Source organism: Saccopteryx bilineata, chromosome 5 (assembly GCF_036850765.1).
Source record: "Saccopteryx bilineata isolate mSacBil1 chromosome 5, mSacBil1_pri_phased_curated, whole genome shotgun sequence".
Classification (NCBI taxonomy): domain Eukaryota; kingdom Metazoa; phylum Chordata; class Mammalia; order Chiroptera; family Emballonuridae; genus Saccopteryx; species Saccopteryx bilineata.
Genome location: NC_089494.1, coordinates 33,582,015 through 33,605,216, shown reverse-complemented (window position 1 = coordinate 33,605,216; position 23,202 = coordinate 33,582,015). Strand labels below are relative to the sequence as shown.

General features: G+C 40.7%; 1 protein-coding gene across 4 annotated transcripts in view; it reads right to left on the bottom strand.

Moving 5' to 3' along the window:
* The window catches only part of MPP4 (MAGUK p55 scaffold protein 4), a 60,314-nt gene extending 39,547 nt beyond the window's left edge, over positions 1-20,767 (bottom strand). The window contains exons 1-3 of one of the 4 annotated variants that reach the window (XM_066232411.1): positions 20,663-20,767; positions 4,810-4,986; positions 3,131-3,252 (exon numbers count right to left, since the gene is read on the bottom strand). In XM_066232411.1, coding sequence (XP_066088508.1) covers positions 3,131-3,252; positions 4,810-4,885 — 198 coding nt within the window. In that variant the 5' untranslated portion in view covers positions 4,886-4,986; positions 20,663-20,767. The remainder of the gene's footprint in view (positions 1-3,130; positions 3,253-4,809; positions 4,987-20,662) is intronic. The other 3 variants (XM_066232413.1, XM_066232414.1, XM_066232412.1) reach the window with 3 other exon arrangements.
* Positions 20,768-23,202: the final 2,435 nt, after the last annotated feature.

The following is a 23,202-nucleotide window of genomic DNA, read 5'->3' as shown; positions in this document are numbered from 1 at the left end:
GGACACGAGCTATGGGACCAGGGCTCACAAAAAGATCCGAATCAAAGGCTGGGCACAATATATGTTTATTTATACTCTGTTCTTATCTTTTGGTTGTTTCCTTCTCCTCTTAATTTCCCAGTAAAAGTTCATTTATAAAAATTCCAACTTCATCTCTGCCAATCCTAAGGAATATTTTTTCCATACCAGGATCTAAGGTTGGGCTGAGTACAGCAAGGCCTGCCTAGCTCCAGAGTAACCTTATTTCAGAAATACAATTTCTGTTATGGATGCAGAAATGAGACCCGAGAGGCCAGCTCAGCCTAGTCTTCCTCCATCCAGACCTGGAGTGGTGACTCTTTTCTGCTCTACCTCCGTGCCAGTGCTGGGGTCCCCCCAGAAGTGAGTAGGCTGGTGGGCTGATGCAGGGAGTGCAAAGTGCAGACAGCTTGCCTGTGGTGAGCAAGCGCAACAACTTTAGTGACACACGGTCATTTAGTGAAACAACCTGTGTTTCAGCTAATCCCAGGAGGAAAAAGTGCCTGATAATAATCAGGTAGCCCCCCCCATTTTATTGAGATATAACTGGTATATAAAATTGTGTAAGTTTAAGATACAAGTGTGATGCTTTAATATACATATATATTGAAAAATAATTATCACACTGAGGTTAGTTAACACCTCCATCCCCTAATATACTGGTAATTAATTGAGTTTGTATGTGTGGTGAGAGCATTTAAGATCTACTCTCTTAGCAACTTTCAAGTATATAATACAGTTTTGTTAGCTATAGCCATTATGCTGTACATTAGATCTCCAGAACTTATTCATCCTTTTTAAAATTTTTATTTATTTATTTATTTATTTATTTATTTATTTATTTATTGTGTTTACATAGATTCTAGTGTCTCTCCAAAAGCATCCCCCCTCCCCCCAGAACTTATTCATCTTAAACTGGAATTTTGTACCCTTTGACCAACATCTCCCCATTTCCTCCACACCCCAGTCCCTGGCAGCACCATTCTACTTTGTTTCTGAGATCTGTTTGCTTAGATTCCATGTGTCAGTGAGAAGATATAGTATTTGTGTTTCTCTTTCTCTCTCTCTCTCTCTTTTTTATTAAGTTAGAGGTGGGGAGGCAGAGAGACAAACTCCCACATGTGCCCCAACTAGGATCCCCCAGCAAGCCCCTATGGGGCAATGCTTTGCCCGTCTGGAGCCACTGTTCTGTTGCTCGGCAACCAAGCTATTGTAGCACCTGAGGCAGGGCCTTAGCACCATCCTCAGTACCCAGGGCCAACTTGCTCAAACTATTTGAGCCATGGTTACAGGAGGGAAAGAGAGAGAGATAGAGAGAGAGACAGAAATGGAAAGGGAGGGGTGGAGAAGCAGATGGTCAGTTCTCCTGTGTGCCCTGACTGAGAATCAAACCTGGAACTTCCACATGCCAGGCTGATGCTCTACTTCTGAGCCAACCAGCCAGGGCCTTGTGTTTCTCTGTCAGATTTATTTCACTTAGCATGATGCTTCAAGATTCATCCATGTTGCTATGAAAGAGAGGATTTCCTTCTTTTTTATGCTTGAATAATACTCCATTGTGTGTGCAATGCCTAGATATATATATCCAAAGGAAATAAATCACTATTTTGAAGATATGTGCACCCCCATTTTCACTGTGATATGATTCATAGGTGTCAAGACATGGAAACAACCTGTGTCCACTGATGGATGAATGAACAAAGAAATTAGGTGTTTTAAAACAAGTGCTGTGAGGAGTGCTTCTTTGCTCATGCTAAAGAAGTTGTTACTTCTATTTTAAAAAGTGTAACAATAACATGCATCATAAAGCTGACCACATTGCACACTTAAGTGAATAACACCCACATCCCAGAAAATAACTTCAAAAGAATCTTTCTTAATAATAACATTTGTTCTAGTCAGATAGTAGAAGCTACTGTATGGTGTTGAAATTTTAGCTGAATTTCAAAAAAAAAGGAAGAAATCTTCAGAGTAACAAAAATTCAAGATACCTAAATGCAACTATAGTACCTCATTTCCTGACTTTAAAAAACAAAAAGAAATTATTTATTTATTTATTTATTTAAGTGAGAGTAAGGGAGGCAGAAACAGATTGCCACATGCACCCACCAGGATCCACCTGGCAAGCCTACTGGAGGCAATGATCTGCCCATCTGGGCCCTTGCTCTGTTGCAACCAGAGCCATTTTTTTTCTCCCAAGTTAGAAGCAGGAAGGCAGTCAGACAGACTCCAGCATGTGCTCCACCGGGATTCACTCAGCACGCCTACCAGGGGGCGATGCTTTGCCCATCTGGGGCATTGCTCTGTTGCGGCTAAAGCCATTCTAGCACCTGAGGCAGAGGCCATAGAGCTGTCCTCAGCGTCCGGGCCAACTTTGCTCCAATGGAGCCTTGGCTGTGGGAGGGGAAGAAAAAGATAGAGAGGAAGGAGAGGGGGAAGGGTGGAGAAACAGATGGGCACTTCTCCTATGTGCCCTGGCCGGGAATCAAACCTGGGACCTCCACACACCTGGCTGACGTTCTACCCCTGAGCCAACTGGCCAGGGCCTACCATTTTTTAGCACCTGAGGTGGAGGCCATGGAGCCATCCTCAGTGCCCGGGGACAACTTGCTTTAATTGAGCTTTGGCTGCAGGAGGGGAGAGAGAGAGAGAGAGAGAGAGAGAGAGAGAGAGAGAGAGAGAGAGAGAGAAGTGAAAGAGGGAAGGGTGGAGAAGCAGATAGGCACTTCTCCTGTGTGCCCTGACCGGTAATTGAGCCCGGGACTTCCACATGCCGGGCTGATGCTCTACCTCTGAGCCAACCGGCCAGGGCTGGAGTGATCTCTTTAGAAGACTTTTGCTGCCCTCAGTTGGCCTCAAGGACAAAGAGTTGTGGACAACTAAGGCTTTGAGATGGCAGAGGCCTGGGCAGGACAGAAAGGAGCTGCCATATTCTTTGCCATATTCTAAGTTAATTCCTTCCTAAACTAAGATGTTTAATAGCTCTCTGAAAATTGCTTTCTAAGAACATTTCCCAGTTGAAATTTCCTGCCTGCTGACAAGTGACCCTGTTGGGTGTACATAGTTCCCGCTCCCACAGTAAGCAAAGGCTCCCAAGCTGCCAGGCGCTCACCTTCAGCAGAGCCTGCAGCCATGGGGAGTGCAGGAGGTCGTACAGGAGACACAGTCCGTTCACGTCCCGGCTGTAGAACAGATTGAGCTCTTGCAGCACAAGCCTCAGGATTTGGGAGAGTCCTAGAAAAAAAAGAGGGCAGAGCTGGCTGGTAGGCAGGGGGCGTGGAAAGAAAGGCAGCTGCAAATGTGAAGGACAAGAAAGCTGGGACGTGCCACAGGGGCTCGTGGTGGGGATGGGAAATGACACTGGATATAAGGCCAAAAGAGCTGTCTTCAAGCCCTATTCTGTCACTTGCTTGTGAACTTCAGAAAGTCACCCAACTATCTGAAATCCAGTTTCCTTGTGGCAAGGCGAGAATATGCTAGCTTTCCGACAGGGTTGTTGCCAACGTTAGATGAAATACTAGGTCAGGGGTCGGGAACCTATGGGTTGCGAGCCAGATGTGGCTCTTTTGATGACTGCATCTGGCTCACAGACAAATCTTTAATAAAAAAATAATAACATTAAAAATATAAAACATTCTCGGCCCTGGCCGGTTGGCTCAGTGGTAGAGCATCGGTCTGGCGTGCAGGAGTCCCAGGTTCGATTCCCGGCCAGGGCACACAGGAGAAGCGCCCATCTGCTTCTCCACCCTTCCCCCTCTCCTTCCTCTCTGTGTCTCTCTTCCCCTCCCACAGCCAAGGCTCCATTGGAGCAAAGTTGGCCCAGGCGCTGAGGATGGCTCTGTGGCCTCTGCCTCAGGTGCTAGAATGGCTCTGGTTGCAACAGAGCGACGCCCCAGATGGACAGAGCATCGCCTCCTGGTGGGCATGCCGGGTGGATCCCGGTCAGGCACATGTGGGAGTCTGTCTGACTGCCTCCTCATTTCCAACTTCAGGAAAAATATATATATATATATAAAACATTCTCATGTATTACAATCCATTCATTTCCTACCGCTCATGTTCATGGTTGCGGGTGGCTAGAGCCAATCACAGCTGTCCTCCAGGACAACACCAAATTTTTATTGGATAATACATAACATACATGGGTCATTGTATGGCTCTCATGGAATTACATTTTAAAATATGTGGCGTTCATGGCTCTCTCAGCCAAAAAGGTTCCCGTCCCTGTATTAGGTCATAGTATACAGACGTAAGACATTATGAGAGCAATGTCGCTTTCTCCTCCCCAATCTTACCAGCCTTTGGCTTATTCCAAAATTATCTAGATGTTTTCTGGATCTCCCTTCTCCAGTTCAAACATAGAGTTGTTTGTCTTTACCCTTTCTGAAAATTTTTATTGAAAGTGTTATTGAAAAACTCTAACTCCCAATAAGTTTTTAATGCACATGTCAGGATTCCATTGATAAAAGGATCTCAATCGATTTAGTGAATGCTTGATATTTTTGCAAGTGTTTTCATAGAAATTCTACTTGTAGTGATATTTTGAATGTGAACAAATTATGAAGTTCTAAGTTTAATTAAAACATTGTGTCAATTTATTTCCCTCCTGTCTTGAAAAATTGCTTAGACTAATAATAACTGATAAATGTAGTAGGACACTCAAAAGTGCACATGTTCTTTATAGGAATCACAGAAAATCTATCAGAAATTCTACCCATTCACTTGATCACACATTCACAGTGATATTATCAGACTTTCCCAGTTTAAGGAAAGAATCTTGGAGCCACATACCATTCTCTGGATTGGATGGCATAGAACGCTTCGCGTCCTTGTCGGGGGGATCTGCTCCTTTGTCTGACTGTATCATCCTCCTGGCCCAAGCTTCCAAAAGAATTGAGGACTAGGGAGAAGAGCAACAGACACCACATAGTTCATTTTCTCACGCTGTCCATGCAGCTTCTTCTTCTTCTTTTTTTTTTTTTTTTACAGAGACAGAGAGAGAGTCAGAGAGAAGGATAGACAGGGACAGATAGACAGGAACAGAGAGATGAGAAGCATCAGTCATCAGTTTTTTGTTGCGACATCTTAGTTGTTCATTGATTGCTTTCTCATATGTGCCTTGACTGCGGACCTTCAGCAGACCGAATAACCCCTTGCTCAAGCCAATGACCTTGGGTCCAAGCTGGTGAGCTTTGCTCAAACCAGATGAGCCCGCGCTCAAGCTGGCGACCTCGGGGTCTCGAACCTGGGTCCTCCTCATCCCAGTCCGATGCTCTATCCACTGTGCCACCGCCTGGTCAGGCCATGTAGCTTTTAACACACTAAAATATATTTTCAACAGCATTTACTGGGCAAGTCAGGCAGTGTGCTACACACTGAGATCCTCATCAAATAAAAATTCTTGCACTGTGGCCCTTACTCTCCAACCATCACCAGCTGTGCAAAAGAGAAAATTATTTCATGAAATACCCCATCATATCCTCCCTCTTTTTTAACAAGTGATATTATATTTATTTTCCACTTCTTTGCCTAATTAATTTTATCATCATTTGGAGCTCAGAAGAACCTCCCCTGGCCTGACTGTACTCACGTGTTTGTTTTTCCTTATTGTATCCAATAGTTCTTCATGGCATTCATTGCAATTTCAAGAGTGGTGTGTGACTAGTGAGCCATATTCTTAGAGTTTTTGCTTTAAGTAGATTTAATTTTGAGAAACAGAAATCTAAAAGAATAGTGGCTTAACAGGATAGAAGTTTATATCTTGCTCATATAAAAGCCGAGAGGCAGAGACATTCAGGCCTGGAAGGGCAGCATTGCTCCACGAAGTTCTCAGAGAATGGCAACTTCCTGCTCCACAATGGCTGCTGGGGCTCCAGCATCACTTCCATATTTCAGCCAGCAGGATGGGGGAGGGCTTAAGAAAATGAGGGCAAAGGGAATATGCCCATGGCTCTTTGAGGAAGTTTCCCAGAAGTTGCCCTACAGAATGAGGAATCACCTCATGCCCTGTATAGTCTTCAGATGTGTTGCAGGAAGAAAATCTCTATAATTATCTGAGCCTAGAACTTAACTTTTCTCTTCATATATGTGTTAAGTATTTTTGTACAATTTAAATATATATCGAATTTTCTGGAACGCTACTACCACAACTGAGGAATCAATTTACTTTGGTTTGCTTGGACTCTATCCAGTTGTTCACTATTTCAGAAAGTCATGTCACTGATGGTAATATTTAGGGGGTATTACAACCACACACAATTCTATCTGTGTCTGCACTCAAAACTGCAGCATCCCTGATAGATTTCTTATAGGTGCAACCATGTGTTACCTCATTATATATATCCTTGGTGTTGTGATATCGCATATTCACCTATTAAAATGTGCAGTGTTTTATCAACTACACTTATTTAATGTCTCTATTTATTTATTTATTTATTTATTTATTTATTTTAGAGAGACAGGAAGGGAGAGCGGGAGAAAGAAATATCAATTTGTTGTTCCATTTATTTATGAAGTCATTGGTTGATTCTTGTATGTGCCTGACCAGGATCAAACCTGCAACCTTGGGGTACCGGAATGACATTCTAACCAACTGAGCTATCCAGTCAATGCCAATTTCTTTATATATATGTGTACACACACACACACACACACACACACACACATATATGGATTTCTTAAAGTTTTGTGTAGGTAAGTGTCTTACTTTTGTTTTCCCCAGAATTAGACACAGGGCAAGGATTCTAGGAAGGTGATTTATTTAGAAAATGATATTAAGAAACACCGATAGAGACGTGAGTTTTTCACAGAAAAATAGACACACAAATCAAAGGAACATAATTGAGAGCCCAGAAATAAAACCATATATATATGGACAAATCATCTTTGACAAAGGAGCCAAAAACGCACAATGGAGAAAAGAAACCCTCTTCAATAATTGGTGCTGGGAAAATTGGAAAGCCACATGCAAAAGAATAAAACGTCTACAATTTGTCTCCCTGCACAAAAATCAATTTGAAATGGATCAAAGACCTAAACACAAGATCTGAAACAATAAATTACATTGAAGAAAACATAGGCACTAAACTCATGGACCTTGGCTCTAGAGAATGATTTCTGAATTTGACCCCAAAGACAAGGGAAGTAAAGGCAAATAAATGAATGGGACTATATCAAACAAAAAACTTCTGCACAGCAAAAGAAGCTGACAGCAAAACAAATAGATAGTCAACAAAATGGGAGATGATATTTGCAAACAACTGCTCTGATAAGGGGTTGATATCCAAAATATACCAAGAACTTACAAAGCTCAGCAACAAACAAGCGAAACAGTTAAGAAATGGGGAGAGGACATGGACAGACACTTCTCCCAAAAGGACATAGAAATGGCCAACAGATATATGAAAAGATGCTCATCTTCACTAGCTATTCAAGAAATGCGAATAAAAACTACAATGAGATATTACCTCACATCTGTTAGATTAGCTATTATCAACAAGACAGGTAATAACAAGTGTTGGAGAGGCTGTGGAGAAAAAGGAACCCTCATTCACTGCTGGTGGGAATGTAAATTAGTAAAACCATTATGGAAAAAACATAATTGTTCTTCAAAAAATTGAGAATAGAACTACCATATGATCCAGCAATCCCTCTACTGGGCATCTACCCCAATAACTCAAAAACTTTGGTATGTAAAGACTCATGCACCCCCATATTCATTGCAGCATTATTCATAGTGCCCAAGACATGGAAACAACCAAAGTGCCCCTTGATAGAGGATTGGATAAAGAAGATGTGGTACACATATGCAATGGAATACTACTCAGCCATAAGATATGATGACATAGGGTCCTTTACAACAACATGGATGGACCTTGAGAACATTAAATTGAGTGAAATAAGTAAATCAGAAAAAGCTAAAAACTATGATTTCACACATAGGTGGGGTACAGAGCTGAGACTCATGGACATAGATAAGAATGCAGTGGTTACCAGGGGGAGGGAGATGAAGGAGAGGGGGATGGGGGGAAGAGGAAGGATGTAAAGAGGGACGAATATAAGATGATGGAAAATGATTTGGCATTAGGTGATGGATATACAACATAATCAAATGATGGAGTGATGTTTGCCTGAAATCTATGTATACTTATTGATCAATGTTACCCTGTTAAAATTTAAAAAGAGAGAGAGAAGTGAGGTACTGAGGCAGGGTGTGTGGGGGGAGCAAGTAAAAGGTCTACCAAACAAGTAACTACTATAGGGAACTGGAGCTCAGTCCCATGAGGAAATAGGGACGAGAAAATGGGGGTCTCTGTGCACCAGTGCTGGTGACACTGGTGAGGGCTGTTCCCAGAGAGCATTACTCTGGACTTCCAACCTTGCTGCATGTGTACTTTCAGATAGTGAGCACAGGGGCTGGCCGTTGGAGGTTGGCCTAGAGTACACCAAATTGTAAGGACAACAGGGACATTCGTAGGGCACTGGCACAATAAGATAATAAAGGATTAATCTGGATTATTTTTTAAAGGAACATTTCAAATTAATTATTAAAGACTGGGGTATTGAATCTGATATGCTTGAGAACAACTGTCTAGAATTTAGACAGATTGTGGGGTTGAGTCAGGGAACCTATCTAGAAAAAGACATCATTATGCTGCCTCTACATTCAAAGGCAGTGAGGTAAGCCATACAGAGAGCTGTTGCAGAATTTTAGACAACTTTCCCATAGACATTCTTCTCAGTCACACTGCAGTATTCTAGTTTGCTAGATTTAACCACAACTTGATATCGTATGTTTTTGCCTTGCCCACTATCCCTACCCTGCCCAGCCCCCAGGAGTCAGGTTAAACCCTGCCTTTTCCTGTGTTCCAATTTCTGAGCCTCCACTAAATCATTTAGCACAACAGTTGCATGGGAACAGAAAAGGGAGATGGAATGTCTGTCTGCCCCACAGACTAAAGCCAGAGCTAACAGATGGATCTGACTCCATGCCATCATATTCATCAGTCAGCCTCTCAAAATCTGTTACCCAAAGGGCATCTCAAAACTCATACATCCTTAGTGGAGCAGTGCAGATTAAACAAGCCAGCTGCTGTGTGTGCATCACTAGGTGGACCGCATTTCTTCCATATTTAATGCCCCAAAGAGTGTGTCATCGAGGCCTTTCCATGCAGCAGATGGGGGCACTAGAGCCTATAGAGTCCTGAGATGAACTTACTGATAGGGAGATTGACAGACTGGTTTCAGGTAGTAAATTTTAATTATTAAAATACCTTCTAATAAATCTCACCACACTAAGGCTACACAAACAGATAATTCATATATCCTAAAAGGCCCATTTTGACTAGTTTCTCAATCATAGAGGCATAAAGTCATTTTCATCTCCACAACTTGGTTGAATGCTAAAAACTGTGCTTGCCTGGTCATCCTCAGCTTTCTGTGACAAATTTGCTATGGACTGAAATTGTGTTCCCTTCCAGCCCAAATTCATATGTTGAAGCCTTACCCCCAATGTGATATTTGGAGATGGGGACTTAGAGGATAATTAGGTTTAGATGAGGTCATGAGGTGGGGCCGTCATGATGGCACTTCTGAGCTGATAGTGACCCCGTAACTCTTTCTTTCTCCGCCCTGTGAGAACAGAGGTGTTCTTCAAGCCAGGAAGAGCCCTCACTAGAACCTGACCATGCGGGTACCCCGATCTCAGACTTTCAGCTTCCAGACTACGAGAAGACACGTCTGTTTTCTAAGCTTCCCAGTCCTGGTTCTTTGATATAGCAGCTCAAGCAAAGACAAAAATTCATAGAAAAGGCTTTTCCCTCCCTGTCTCCCTCCAGGTGGCTAAGAAAACGAAAGTGATTCATTATCTTCAGGGCACTTACCACGCTTCACAATTCTCTCACACATTCACCTGTTCAGTGTCCGGCTCCTGTGTGGGTCGGGCATGGACACACTGCTGCAGCCTCAGCGGCTGTTATAGTGCTTGGGTCACAGCAAGCACTTGGTAGTCCCAGTTTTTGCTGGGAAAGGGCAGAAAACGGAAGTAAAAGGCTGATACCTCCCACAAGTTCAAGAGAAACTGGGATGTCCCCCCTGAGGTGGGAAGCTGCGGGACTCCAGAAACCTGTGCCCTCCTCTCCTCAGCCTGGTCACACTGACCTCCACCTTCTTCTCTATCAAACTTTGAAATCGGACTGAAGATCTTAGACATAGTCAAAGGCAACCTTCACTAGCCAGGCAAGGAGTGAACACTCACAGAGGTGTGCAGTAGACTTATCAAGCAGTAAAATCAAGTTTTCCTCTTTTGTTTCCAATATTAGTCCTGAAAAAGCTAGTGCCTGGCAGAAGATTCTGATGTCACTTTCTTGTCTTCCTTTTCATGACTTCTGCACCAGTTTTATTGGTTGAGGCTTATCTATTTGTGCTGTCTAGAGAATGAGAATTCTTGATTGAATTGTTGAATACCCAACCACATGCGATTCTGGACTGAGAAACAGCATAGCCAGTTCTGTTATCAACTCAGAAGCTGCAGTAGTTTACTGAGTCCTGAGGAGTTTGTTGTAAACACTTCTTTAAAAAACAGTATTTTCTACTTAGGAATAAACATAACAAAGAATGTAAAGGACTTATATAATGAAAACTATAAACCATTTTTAAGGGAAATTGAAAAAGATATAATGAGATGGAAGAATATACCTTGTTTTTGGCTAGGAAGAATAAATATAATCAAGATGGCTATATTACCCAAAGCAATATACAAATTCAATGCAATTCCCATCAAACTTCCAATGACGTTTTTTAAAGAAATAGAGCAAAAAATCATCAGATTTATATGGAACTATAAAAAACCCCGAATAGCCAAAGCAATCCTAAAGAAAAAGAATGAAGCTGGGGGCATTACAATACCTGACTTCAAACTCTATTATAGGGCCACGACAATCAAAACAGCATGGTATTGGCAGAAAAATAGACACTCAGACCAATGGAACAGAATAGAAAGTCCAGAAATAAAACCACATATATATAGTCAAATAATTTTTGATAAAGGGGCCAACAACACACAATGGAGAAAAGAAAGCCTCTTCAATAAATGGTGCTGGGAAAACTGGAAAGCCACATGCAAAAGAATGAAACTGGACTACAGTCTCTCCCCCTGTACAAAAATTAACTCAAAATGGATCAAAGATCTAAACATAAGACCTGAGACAATTAAGTACATAGAAGAAGACATAGGTACTCAACTCATGGACCTGGGTTTTAAAGAGCATTTTATGAATTTGACTCCAATGGCAAGAGAAGTGAAGGCAAAAATTAATGAATGGGACTACATCAGACTAAGAAGTTTTTGCTCAGCTAGAGAAACTGATAACAAAATAAACAGAAAGCCAACTAAATGGGAAATGATATTTTCAAACAACAGCTCAGATAAGGGCCTAATATCCAAAATATACAAAGAACTCATAAAACTCAACAACAAACAAACAAACAATCCCATAAAAAAATGGGAAGAGGATATGAACAGACACTTTCCCAGGAAGAAATACAAATGGCCAACAGATATATGGAAAGATGCTCATTTTCTTTAGCTATTAGAGAAATGCAAATCAAAACGGCAATGAGATACCACCTCACACCTGTTCGATTAGCTATTATTAGCAAGACAGGTAATAGCAAATGTTGGAGAGGCTGTGGAGAAAAAGGAACCCTCATCCACTGTTGGTGGGAATGTAAAGTAGTACAACCATTATGGAAGAAAGTATGGTGGTTCCTCAAAAAACTGAAAATAGAACTACCTTATGACCCAGCACTCCCTCTACTGGGTATATACCCCAAAAACTCAGAAACATTGATACGTAAAGACACATGCAGCCCCATGTTTATTGCAGCATTGTTCACAGTGGCCAGGACATGGAAACAACCAAAAAGCCCATCAATAGATGACTGGATAAAGAAGATGTGGCACATATACACTATGGAATACTACTCAGCCATAAGAAATGATGACATCGGAACATTTACAGCAAAATGGTGGGATCTTGATAACATGATACGAAGCGAAATAAGTAAATCAGAAAAAACCAGGAACTGCATTATTCCATACGTAGGTGGGACATAAAAGTGAAACTGAGAGACATTGATAAGGGTGTGGTGGTTACGGGGGGGGGGGGAGGGGGGAATGGAAGAGGGAAAGGGGAAGGGGGAGGGGCACAGAGAGAACAAGATAGAGGGTGACCGAGGACAATCTGACTTTGGGTGATGGGTATGCAACATGATTGAACGACAAGATACCCTGGACTTGTTATCTTTGAATATTTGTATCCTGATTTATTGATGTCACCCCATTAAAAAAAAATAAAATTATTTTAAAAAAAAACTAAAAAAAAAAACAGTATTTTCATGAACTTTTAAAAAATACTGATTATTAAATGCCACACCCTATACCCCTATTATACTTTCTCAAAATAATGCTTTCTAACAGATGACGTCAGAGTAATGGCGGAGTAGGAAGCGATACCGATAAATCTCCCCCAAAACTCAACAAGATCTTCAACCAGAAACAGAAAAACTTGGAGCCTCCAGATGCTTCACAATACACCCGAAGGTATGGTCGAGTGAAAAATTGGCTAAATATATAACCAAATCCTGAAGGAAATAGGGAGTAAGAAATGCTCCGCCTTCCTCACTAACCTAAACAGGGCGGCTTTCTCTGGTAACTGTGAATATAGAAACTGAGGCGGGCAAAGGGGGTGAATACATCCAGGCCGCGCACAAAAGGCCGAACCAGGCTGTGGCACGGAGATCCTAGCGGAGGAAAAACTGTTCCTGTGGCAAGCCGGGCAATACAAGCTAACACTCGCGCCAAACCCAAACAAAGAAAGACAAGCGGGGCAGCCATTTTACCCATTCTCCTGGTTGGTGCGCAGTTAGTGGGCGAGAGATCTCTTCCTAAGCCCTTGAAGTGGGTGTCCGTGTTGCCCCACAGAGAGGCAGGGTCAGAGGCCTTTCTGTGGGCCGAAAGCAGAATCTCTGGGCAGCCCCAGCGCCCTGGGAAAGCCGCACTTGGGAGGGAGCGAGAACTAATTCCAACGGTGGAAATTTTCTGTGCTGGTGAGGGTTTCACTCAGGGAAACGCGGCCGGCCTCATATCCTGGTGTGCGCGCGCAGATAGGTAGTGAGCGATTCCTCCGAGTGCCTCAGCAGGGCGCGCCCGTGTTATCGCACAGAGGGGCAGAGTCAAGGGCCTTTGTGTGGGCAAAAGCGGAATCTCGGGCCGCCCCAGCACCTTGCAAAAGCCGCGCACAGGGACGGAGCGAGAGCGAATTCCAGCGCTGCAAATTTCCATGCGGTTGGGGGTTTCACTCAGAGCGTGAAACTACTGGCCGGATATCCTGGTCTGCGCGCGCAGATAGTGAATGAGAGTTTCCTCCAAGCACCCCGGAAGTGGGTGCCCCGCCTGTGTTACCGGATCAGAGTGGCAGAGCCAGAGGTCTTGAGTGGGCGGAAAGCCCCCTGATTATGCTAGCAGCTCTGACTGACTGAGCCTTACCCAGAGCCCTGTGCTGAGTGGAAATAGAGTGGGGAGTTATCCAGCTATTTGAACCTCTTACTATCCAGGCAGCAGGCAGCAACAACCCCATAAGCTGGATTATCAGGCTACTATTGAGGAAGGAAAGACTAGGAGAAAGGCTCCAGGAACACGGACTCTCTCACTGTCGGAGCCTATGAAATGCTAATGAGCCTAGACTCCCAACGAGACTAAAGCACAATACATGACATTAGCCATAGAAGACTTATCAACTGCAAACCTCTACCTGAGCGTGCCAAAGGGGCAGAACCCAGGGGTACAGAGTCACGACCAGGAAGAGGGAGGAGAAAAGAAAAAGCAAGAAGATACACCTCTCAAAATCAAGAATAATCTGCAGACTTTATAACCTATCCCATTTTATTATATTTGTTCGTTTGTTTCTCTTATCTTCATTCTTGATACTTTTTTTCCTCCTCCAATTTGGCCGATTAACTCTCTGCCGGTCTTACTCTCTCCTCTCCTTGAACTACACTACCCATAAGTGTTACATCTCCCATTATCTTTTTCTTCCTCTTCCTTTCTCTCTATGAGGGTTGCACTCCAAAACCCTTAACTCTCTCTCTCTCTCTTCTTTTTTCTTCTTTTACTGGTTCCCTCTTTTTTTCTCTCTCTCTCTTTCTTTTCTCCCTCTATATAGTTTCTTCCTTTCCCTTTACATACTCCTCTCAATTCAAACCTCAATAACAAACAAATTATCTTATCTGGGACTCAAACTTATGTTTGTGGCATTTTGGGGGTTTTTACTTCATCCTTTTTAACTCACTAGCAGTGCTCCCATCCTGGCTCTCCATTTTATCTAGTTCTTGTTCCACTAAATACAATAGTATTTTTTAATTTGTCCCCCCATTTTTCTGTTCTCTTATTCCTCTCATCATAACTCTTAGACAACACCAACACCTAATAGCAAATCATTTTATTCTTGACCCAAATTTTTTCCTTATTTGCTTTTTGTGGGTCCATACCGCCCCCCCCCCTTTTTTTTTTCCTTTTTTTTTTTTCTTTTTTTTTTTTTGCCACTTTATTACTTTTCCCCAATTCAGGACCTCCATCACAGGCATTGTTTGTTATAATTCACAGTTCACCACAAGATTTTCTCAAGAAAAAGGGGAGAGGAGAGGAAAAAAGGAGGGGGGAATAATTTCCTTTTTTAAAAAATTATTATTTTATTTTTCTTTATTTCATTATTAATTTTTTAAAAAAAAAAACAACTCTTTTTGATTTTTTATTTTTTTAACTTTTTATTCTTTATTAAATCTCATTAATACTATCAACAAAACCACCCTCAGATGCCATTAAGGAAGAGAAAATCGAATATCATGGATACAAAAGAAAGAGAGGTAACACAGCTAGATGAGGAAAAATCTATGGAGAAAAAAATTTAATATATTGGAAACCTTGGAGCTAAATGACAGAGAATTCAAGATAGAAATCCTAAAAATCCTCCAGAGATATACAAGAAAACACAGAAAGGCAATTTAGGGAGCTCAGAAAACAACTCAATGAACACAAAGAATATATGTCCAAAGAAATTGAAACTATAAAAACAAATCAAACAGAGATGAAAAAACTCAATTCACGAGCTGAAAAACGAAGTAACAAGCTTAGCTAATAGAACAGGTCAGATAGAAGAGAGGATTAGTGAAATAGAAGACAAGCAACTTGAGGCACAACAGAGAGAAGAAGAAAGAGACTCAAAAATTAAAAAAAAATGAGATAGCCCTACAAGAATTATCTGACTCCATCAAAAAGAATAACATAAGAATAATAGGTATATCAGAGGGAGAAGAGAGAGAAAATGGAATGGAGAACATACTCAAACAAATAATAGATGAGAACTTCCCAAGCCTGTGGAAAGAACTAAAGCCTCAAATTCAAGAAGCAAACAGAACACCGAGTTTTCTTAACCCCAACAAACCTACTCCAAGGCACTATCATAATGAAATTGACACAAACCAACAGCAAAGAAAAAATTCTCAAGGCAGGCCAGGGAAAAGAAGAATACAACATATAAAGGAAGGCCCATTAGATTATCATCAGATTTCTCAGCAGAAACTCTACAAGCTAGAAGAGAGTGGACCCCAATATTTGAAGTCCTGAAAGAGAGAAACTTTCAGCCACGAATACTATACCCATCAAAGCTATCCTTCAAATACGAAGGAGAAATAAAAACATTCACAGATACAGAAAAGATGAGGGAATTTATCATCAGAAAACCCCCCACTCCAGGAATTACTAAAGGGGGTTCTCCAATCAGATACAAAGAACAAAAAAAAAAAAACAGAGCCACAAGTAAAAGCTCCAAGAAGAACACAATAAAACCAAATTTAAACTGTGACAACAACAAAAAGAAAGAGGGGGAGAAGATGGAGATTAACAGTAGCAAAGGACGATGGAGTGCAAAAGTACTCACAAAATAGTTTGCTACAATGAACAGGGTAGGGACCCTTTTCATTACTCAAAGGTAACCACCATTGAAAAAACCACCACAGAAGCACATGAGATAAAAAAGATAGCAACAGAGGAAAGATGTATGGAATACAACCAAATAAAAACAAAAGATAGAAAAACGAAAGAGAAGGATCAAACAAGACACAAAACTAACAGAAAGCAAGATATAAAATGGCAATAGGGAACTCACAAGTATCAATAATTACACTAAATGTAAACGGATTAAACTCACCAATAAAAAGGCACAGAGTAGCAGAATGGATTAAAAAAGAAAATCCAACTATATGCTGCCTACAGGAAACTCATCTAAGTAACAAGGATAAAAACAAATTCAAAGTGAAAGGCTGGAAAACAATACTCCAAGCAAATAACATCCAAAAAAAAGCAGGTGTAGCAATACTCATATCGGATAATGCTGACTACAAGACAGGAAAAGTACTCAGAGATAAAAATGGCCATTTCATAATGGCTAAGGGGGACACTGAATCAAGAAGACATAACAATTCTTAATATATATGCACCAAACCAAGGAGCACCAAAATATATAAGACAGCTACTTATTGACCTTAAAAACAAAAACTGACAAAAATACAATCATACTTGGAGACCTCAATACACCGCTGATGGCTCTAGATCGGTCATCCAAACAGAGAATCAACAAAGACATAGTGGCCTTAAACAAAACACTAGAGCACCTGGATATGATAGACATCTACAGGACATTTCATCCCAAAGTGACTGAGTATACATTTTTCTCCAGTGTACATGGATCATTCTCAAGAATTGACCATATGTTGGGCCACAAAAAACAACATCAGCAAATTCAGAAAAATTGAAGTAGTACCAAGCATATTTTCTGATCATAAAGCCTTGAAACTAGAATTCAACTGCAAAAAAGAGGAAAAAAATCCCACAAAAATGTGGAAACTAAACAACATACTTTTAAAAAATGAATGGGTCAAAGAAGAAATAAGTGCAGAGATCAAAAGATATATACAGACTAATGAAAATGACAATACGACATATCAGAATCTATGGGATGCAGCAAAAGCAGTGATAAGAGGGAAGTTCATATCACTTCAGGCATATATGAACAAACAAGAGAGAGCCCAAGTGAACCACTTAACTTCCCACCTTAAGGAACTAGAAAAAGAAGAACAAAGACAACCCAAAAGCAGCCGAAGAAAGGAGATAATAAAAATCAGAGCAGAAATAAATGAATTAGAGAACAGAAAAAACTATAGAAAAAATTAATAGAACAAGGAGCTGGTTCTTTGAAAAGATCAATAAAATTGACAAACCCTTGGCAAGACTTACCAAGGAAAAAAGAGAAAGAACTCATATAACAAAATCCAAAATGAAAGAGGAGAAATCACCACGGACACCGTAGATATACAAAGAATTATTGTAGAATACTATGAAAAACTTTATGCCACTAAATTCAACAACCTAGAAGAAATGGATAAATTCCTAGAACAATACAACCTTCCTAGACTGAGTCAAGAAGAAGCAGAAAGCCTAAACAGACCTATCAGTAGAGAAGAAATAGAAAAAACCATTAAAAAACCTCCCCAAAAATAAAAGTCCAGGCCCTGACGGCTATACCAGCGAATTTTATCAAACATTCAAAGAAGACTTGGTTCCTATTCTACTCAAAGTCTTCCAAAAAATTGAAGAAGAAGCAATACTTCCAAACACATTTTATGAGGCCAACATAACCCTCATACCAAAACCAGGCAAGGATGGCACAAAAAAAGAAAACTACAGACCAATATCTCTAATGAATACAGATGCTAAAATACTAAACAAAATACTAGCAAATCGAATACAACAACATATTAAAAAAATAATACATCATGATCAAGTGGGATTCATCCCAGAATCTCAAGGATGGTTCAACATACGTAAAACGGTTAACGTAATACACCATATCAACAAAACAAAGAACAAAAACCACATGATCTTATCAATAGATGCAGAAAAGGCTTTCGATAAAATACAACACAATTTTATGTTTAAGACTCTCAACAAAATGGGTATAGAAGGAAAATATCTCAACATGATAAAGGCCATATATGATAAACCATCAGCTAACATCATATTAAATGGCACTAAACTGAAGGCTTTCCCCCTTAAATCAGGAACAAGACAGGGTTGTCCACTCTCTCCACTCTTATTTAATGTGGTACTAGAGGTTCTCGCCACAGCAATCAGACAAGACAAAGAAATAAAAGGCATCCATATCGGAAAAGAAGAAGTAAAGGTATCACTTTTTGCAGATGATATGATCCTATACATCGAAAACCCCAAAGAATCCACAAAAAGACTACTAGAAACAATAAGCCAATACAGTAAGGTCGCAGGATACAAAATTAACATTCAGAAGTCAATAGCCTTTCTATATGCCAACAATGAAACAACTGAGAAGGAAACTCAAAAGAATAATCCCCTTCACGATTGCAACAAAAAAAAATAAAATACTTAGGAATAAACATAACAAAGAATGTAAAGGACTTATATAATGAAAACTATAAACCATTGTTAAGGGAAATCGAAAAAGATATAATGAGATGGAAGAATATACCTTGTTCTTGGCTAGGAAGAATAAATATAATCAAGATGGCTATATTACCCAAAGCAATATACAAATTCAATGCAATTCCCATCAAACTTCCAATGACATTTTTAAAGAAATAGAGCAAAAAATCATCAGATTTATATGGAACTATAAAAACCCCGAATAGCCAAAGCAATCCTAAAGAAAAAGAATGAAGCTGGGGGCATTACAATACCTGACTTCAAACTCTATTATAGGGCCACGACAATCAAAACAGCATGGTATTGGCAGAAAAAATAGACACTCAGACCAATGGAACAGAATAGAAAGTCCAGAAATAAAACCACATATATATAGTCAAATAATTTTTGATAAAGGGGCCAACAACACACAATGGAGAAAAGAAAGCCTCTTCAATAAATGGTGCTGGGAAAACTGGAAAGCCACATGCAAAAGAATGAAACTGGACTACAGTTTGTCCCCCTGTACTAAAATTAACTCAAAATGGATCAGAGATCTAAACATAAGACCTGAAACAATTAAGTACATAGAAGAAGACATAGGTACTCAACTCATGGACCTGGGTTTTAAAGAGCATTTTATGAATTTGACTCCAATGGCAAGAGAAGTGAAGGCAAAAATTAATGAATGGGACTACATCAGGACTAAGAAGTTTTTGCTCAGCAAGAGAAACTGATAACAAAAATAAACAGAAAAGCCAACTAAATGGGAAATGATATTTTCAAACAACAGCTCAGATAAGGGCCTAATATCCAAAATATACAAAGAACTCATAAAACTCAACAACAAACAAACAAACAATCCCATAAAAAAATGGGAAGAGGATATGAACAGACACTTCTCCCAGGAAGAAATACAAATGGCCAACAGATATATGAAAAGATGCTCATCTTCTTTAGCTATTAGAGAAATGCAAATCAAAACAGCAATGAGATACCACCTCACACCTGTTCGATTAGCTATTATTAGCAAGACAGGTAATAGCAAATGTTGGAGAGGCTGTGGAGAAAAAGGAACCCTCATACACTGTTGGTGGGAATGTAAAGTAGTAACAACCATTATGGAAGAGAAAGTATGGTGGTTCCTCAAAAAACTGAAAATAGAACTACTTTATGACCCAGCAATCCCTCTACTGGGTATATACCCCAAAAACTCAGAAACATTGATACGTAAAGACACATGCAGCCCCATGTTTATTGCAGCATTGTTCACAGTGGCCAGGACATGGAAACAACCAAAAAGCCCGTCAATAGATGACTGGATAAAGAAGATGTGGCACATATACACTATGGAATACTACTCAGCCATAAGAAATGATGACATCGGAACATTTACAGCAAAATGGTGGGATCTAGATAACATGATACGAAGCGAAATAAGTAAATCAGAAAAAACCAGGAACTGCATTATTCCATACGTAGGTGGGACATAAAAGTGAAACTAAGAGACATTGATAAGAGTGTGGTGGTTACGGGGGGAGGGGGAAATGGGAGAGGGAAAGGGGGGAGGGGAGGGGCACAAAGAAAACAAGATAGAAGGTGACAGAGGACAATCTGACTTTGGGTGACGGGTATGCATCATAATTGAACGACAAGATACCCTGGTCTTGTTATCTTTGAATATATGTATCCTGATTTATTGATGTCACCCCATTAAAAAAATAAAATTATTTATAAAAATAATAATAATAATAATAATAATAATGCTTTCTATTAGACAAAGCCTGAAAAAGGACTTAAACATGTAATGAGAAATGGCTGTTTTTTTCTGGGTCACAGTGCTGATTAGAAAGAACTAAGACAAAGGCTCGATTTTATTTACACTCCATGACAAGTCATTATTCTGTACTATAAAAATAGCTTTTGCAAACAAAACCCCTGTCAAAATTATAACATTTCCCATACAATTTGAATTACAGTGAAACTAAACCACTTAAATCAGATTGCCCAGTATTATATTATTAGCTATGAAAAACTGCACAAGGGCAGACACATAGATCTCTGGAAATAGGATCACTTGGCAGGGTCTCTTACCTGCAAGAGTACAAACACGTAATATTGCTGCAATCCAGAGGAAAGCTTTTGTAGGAAATTGTAGTGGGCTATTAGCTGCCAAAGTCACCTCCCTGTTCTAGATAAAATCTCTGCACATCCTCTTTGATTTAATCCACACAGCCTAACCTCAATTACTCACAAGCCTCCCCTGTCGCAAATCTTAAGTCAAGCAAGAGTCTAGTAATTTCCATTTTCAATCTTCACTTTAGTATTTTTTCTCAAACTGACAGCACAGTTAATAGTTTATAAACATTAATATTTTTGCTATTCCCAGATAACAGATACCTCACAACAGAAAATAGCATTTTTATTTTAATAAAAGGAAAAACTGTGGAGATACCCCAGTAAGTGACTTATTAACCTTGTTAATTTTGTCATATTATGATGAAAAAGTGATGAAGACTCTTCATCCAGTAATAATGAAAACTATGTCAAAAAGTCCCTTCTGGAAGATTCCCCACCAACCTACTGTTGTGAACTTTAGCCCATTCTCTCTCTCCGATTACAGCTACTTCTTTTTTTGTTTGTTTGTTTGTATTTTTCTGAAGCTGGAAACGGGGAGAGACAGTCAGACAGACTCCGCATGCGCCGGACCGGGATCTACCCGGCACGCCCACCAAGGGCTACGCTCTGCCCATCAGGGGGTGATGCTCTGCCCCTCCGGGGCGACGCTCTGCCGTGACCAGAGCCACTCTAGCGCCTGGGGCAGAGGCCAAGGAGCCATCCCCAGCGCCCGGGCCATCTTTGCTCCAATGGAGCCTTGGCTGCGGGAGGGGAAGAAAGAGACAGAGAGGAAGGAGAGGGGGGGTGGAGAAGCAAATGGGCGCTTCTCCTATATGCCCTGGCCGGGAATCGAACCAGGGTCCCCCGCACACCAGGCCGACGCTCTACCGCTGAGCCAACCGGCCAGGGCCTACAGCTACTTCTTTATCTGAAAATTTTATACTGAGGGGGGGAGAACATTTGAAAATAAGTAGCACAGAAGAACAAGAGAAAGAATACTGCTGACAGCAAGGCAAAGAGTAAAGACCGAATAGCTGTTAAGAGGTTTATCAGCCCGTCTGTCCTACATTAAACATATGGCTTTCCCCTGCTTACCACTGTAGATGAAAATCCGAGCTGGAAAGGTGATATATTTGTGAATGTTTTAAGCACAGCATATTTTATCAAAAGCATCGAACTTTATTAGAAGTTTTCATTTCCACTCACTTTGTACTTTTGAACTTTGAGTGCATAACCAATATGAAACGATACCTCTGGCAGCTGCAGAAGGAAAGAGCACTGTGAAGTTCTAGGTTCAAGTCTCACTAACAGTGAGCAAACCAGTCACTTCCTGTCTGCAAACAGGGAGGGGCGTGTGAGAGGCTCTGCAAACTGCTGCACGAGCGCTAGGGATTTCTATTTACAGACACTGGCCTGGAGATGTAGGGATTTTCCCCCCAAGAGAAGTGAAATTTTGTAATATAATAGATAAAAAATACATAGTATGAAGAGTCTAAATTAACTGGACAGTTTCATTCATGACTCCAATAAAAGGATGAATTATAACTTTTTTTAAATTAAGACAGCCTACCAGCATTTAAGAATTTCTCAGTGAGGCACTAGTTTTTCTTTGTCCATTTCCACAATTTACCCAGGTTTCTCTCTCTTAAGGGGTCAAAGGCATTCAGTACATTTGCCTTTTCAAGTCAAATGAGGAATCTGTATATTTATTTAGAAGTCAAAGCATTCCTCATGGAAATGGAAATGTTTAACATAAGCTAATCTTTAAGCGTGGTTCCTTCCCAACACCGAGCAGGCAGGCACAGGCTGGCAGAAAGCACCAGTGAGACTGACGGGCTTCTGGAGAAGACGTTACAACAGGGAGATGATCAACCAAGGTCTAGTATTTCTCACCAGAATTTTATTTTATTTATTTTTATTTTTTTGTATTTTTCCAAAGTTGGAAACGCAGAGGCAGTCAGACAGACTCCTGCATGCACCCGACCGGGATCTACCGGCATGCCCACCAGGGGGCGATGCTCTGTTTTTCTTGGGGTGTTGCTTTGCCGCAATCAGAGCCATTCTAGAGCCTGAGGCAGAGGCCAAAGAGCCATCCTCAGCGCCCGTCTGAGGTGCTTTGCTCCAATGGAGCCTTGGCTGCGGGAGGGGAAGAGAGAGACAGAGAGGAAGGAGAGGGGGAGGGGTGGAGAAGCAGATGGGCGCTTCTCCTGTGTGCCCTGGCCGGGGATCAAATTGGGGACTCCTGCACGCCAGGCCAACGCTCTACCACTGAGCCAACCGGCCAGGGCCTTTCACCAGAATTTTAAATCATCACTCTTCCCTTCCCTGTGTCTATTTAGAAAAGAAAAAAGTAACTATCAAAATATGCCTTTTATTCAAAAAATAACATTTCTTTTAAGACGCTTGTCCTTGGGTTATTAAGATGAGAAAGTTCATTTGTCCTCTGCCATCAAAGGTGCTATAATCAAGTTTATATTTATTTTAAAGAGAGAGATGTCTAAAACCCTAGAGAAACC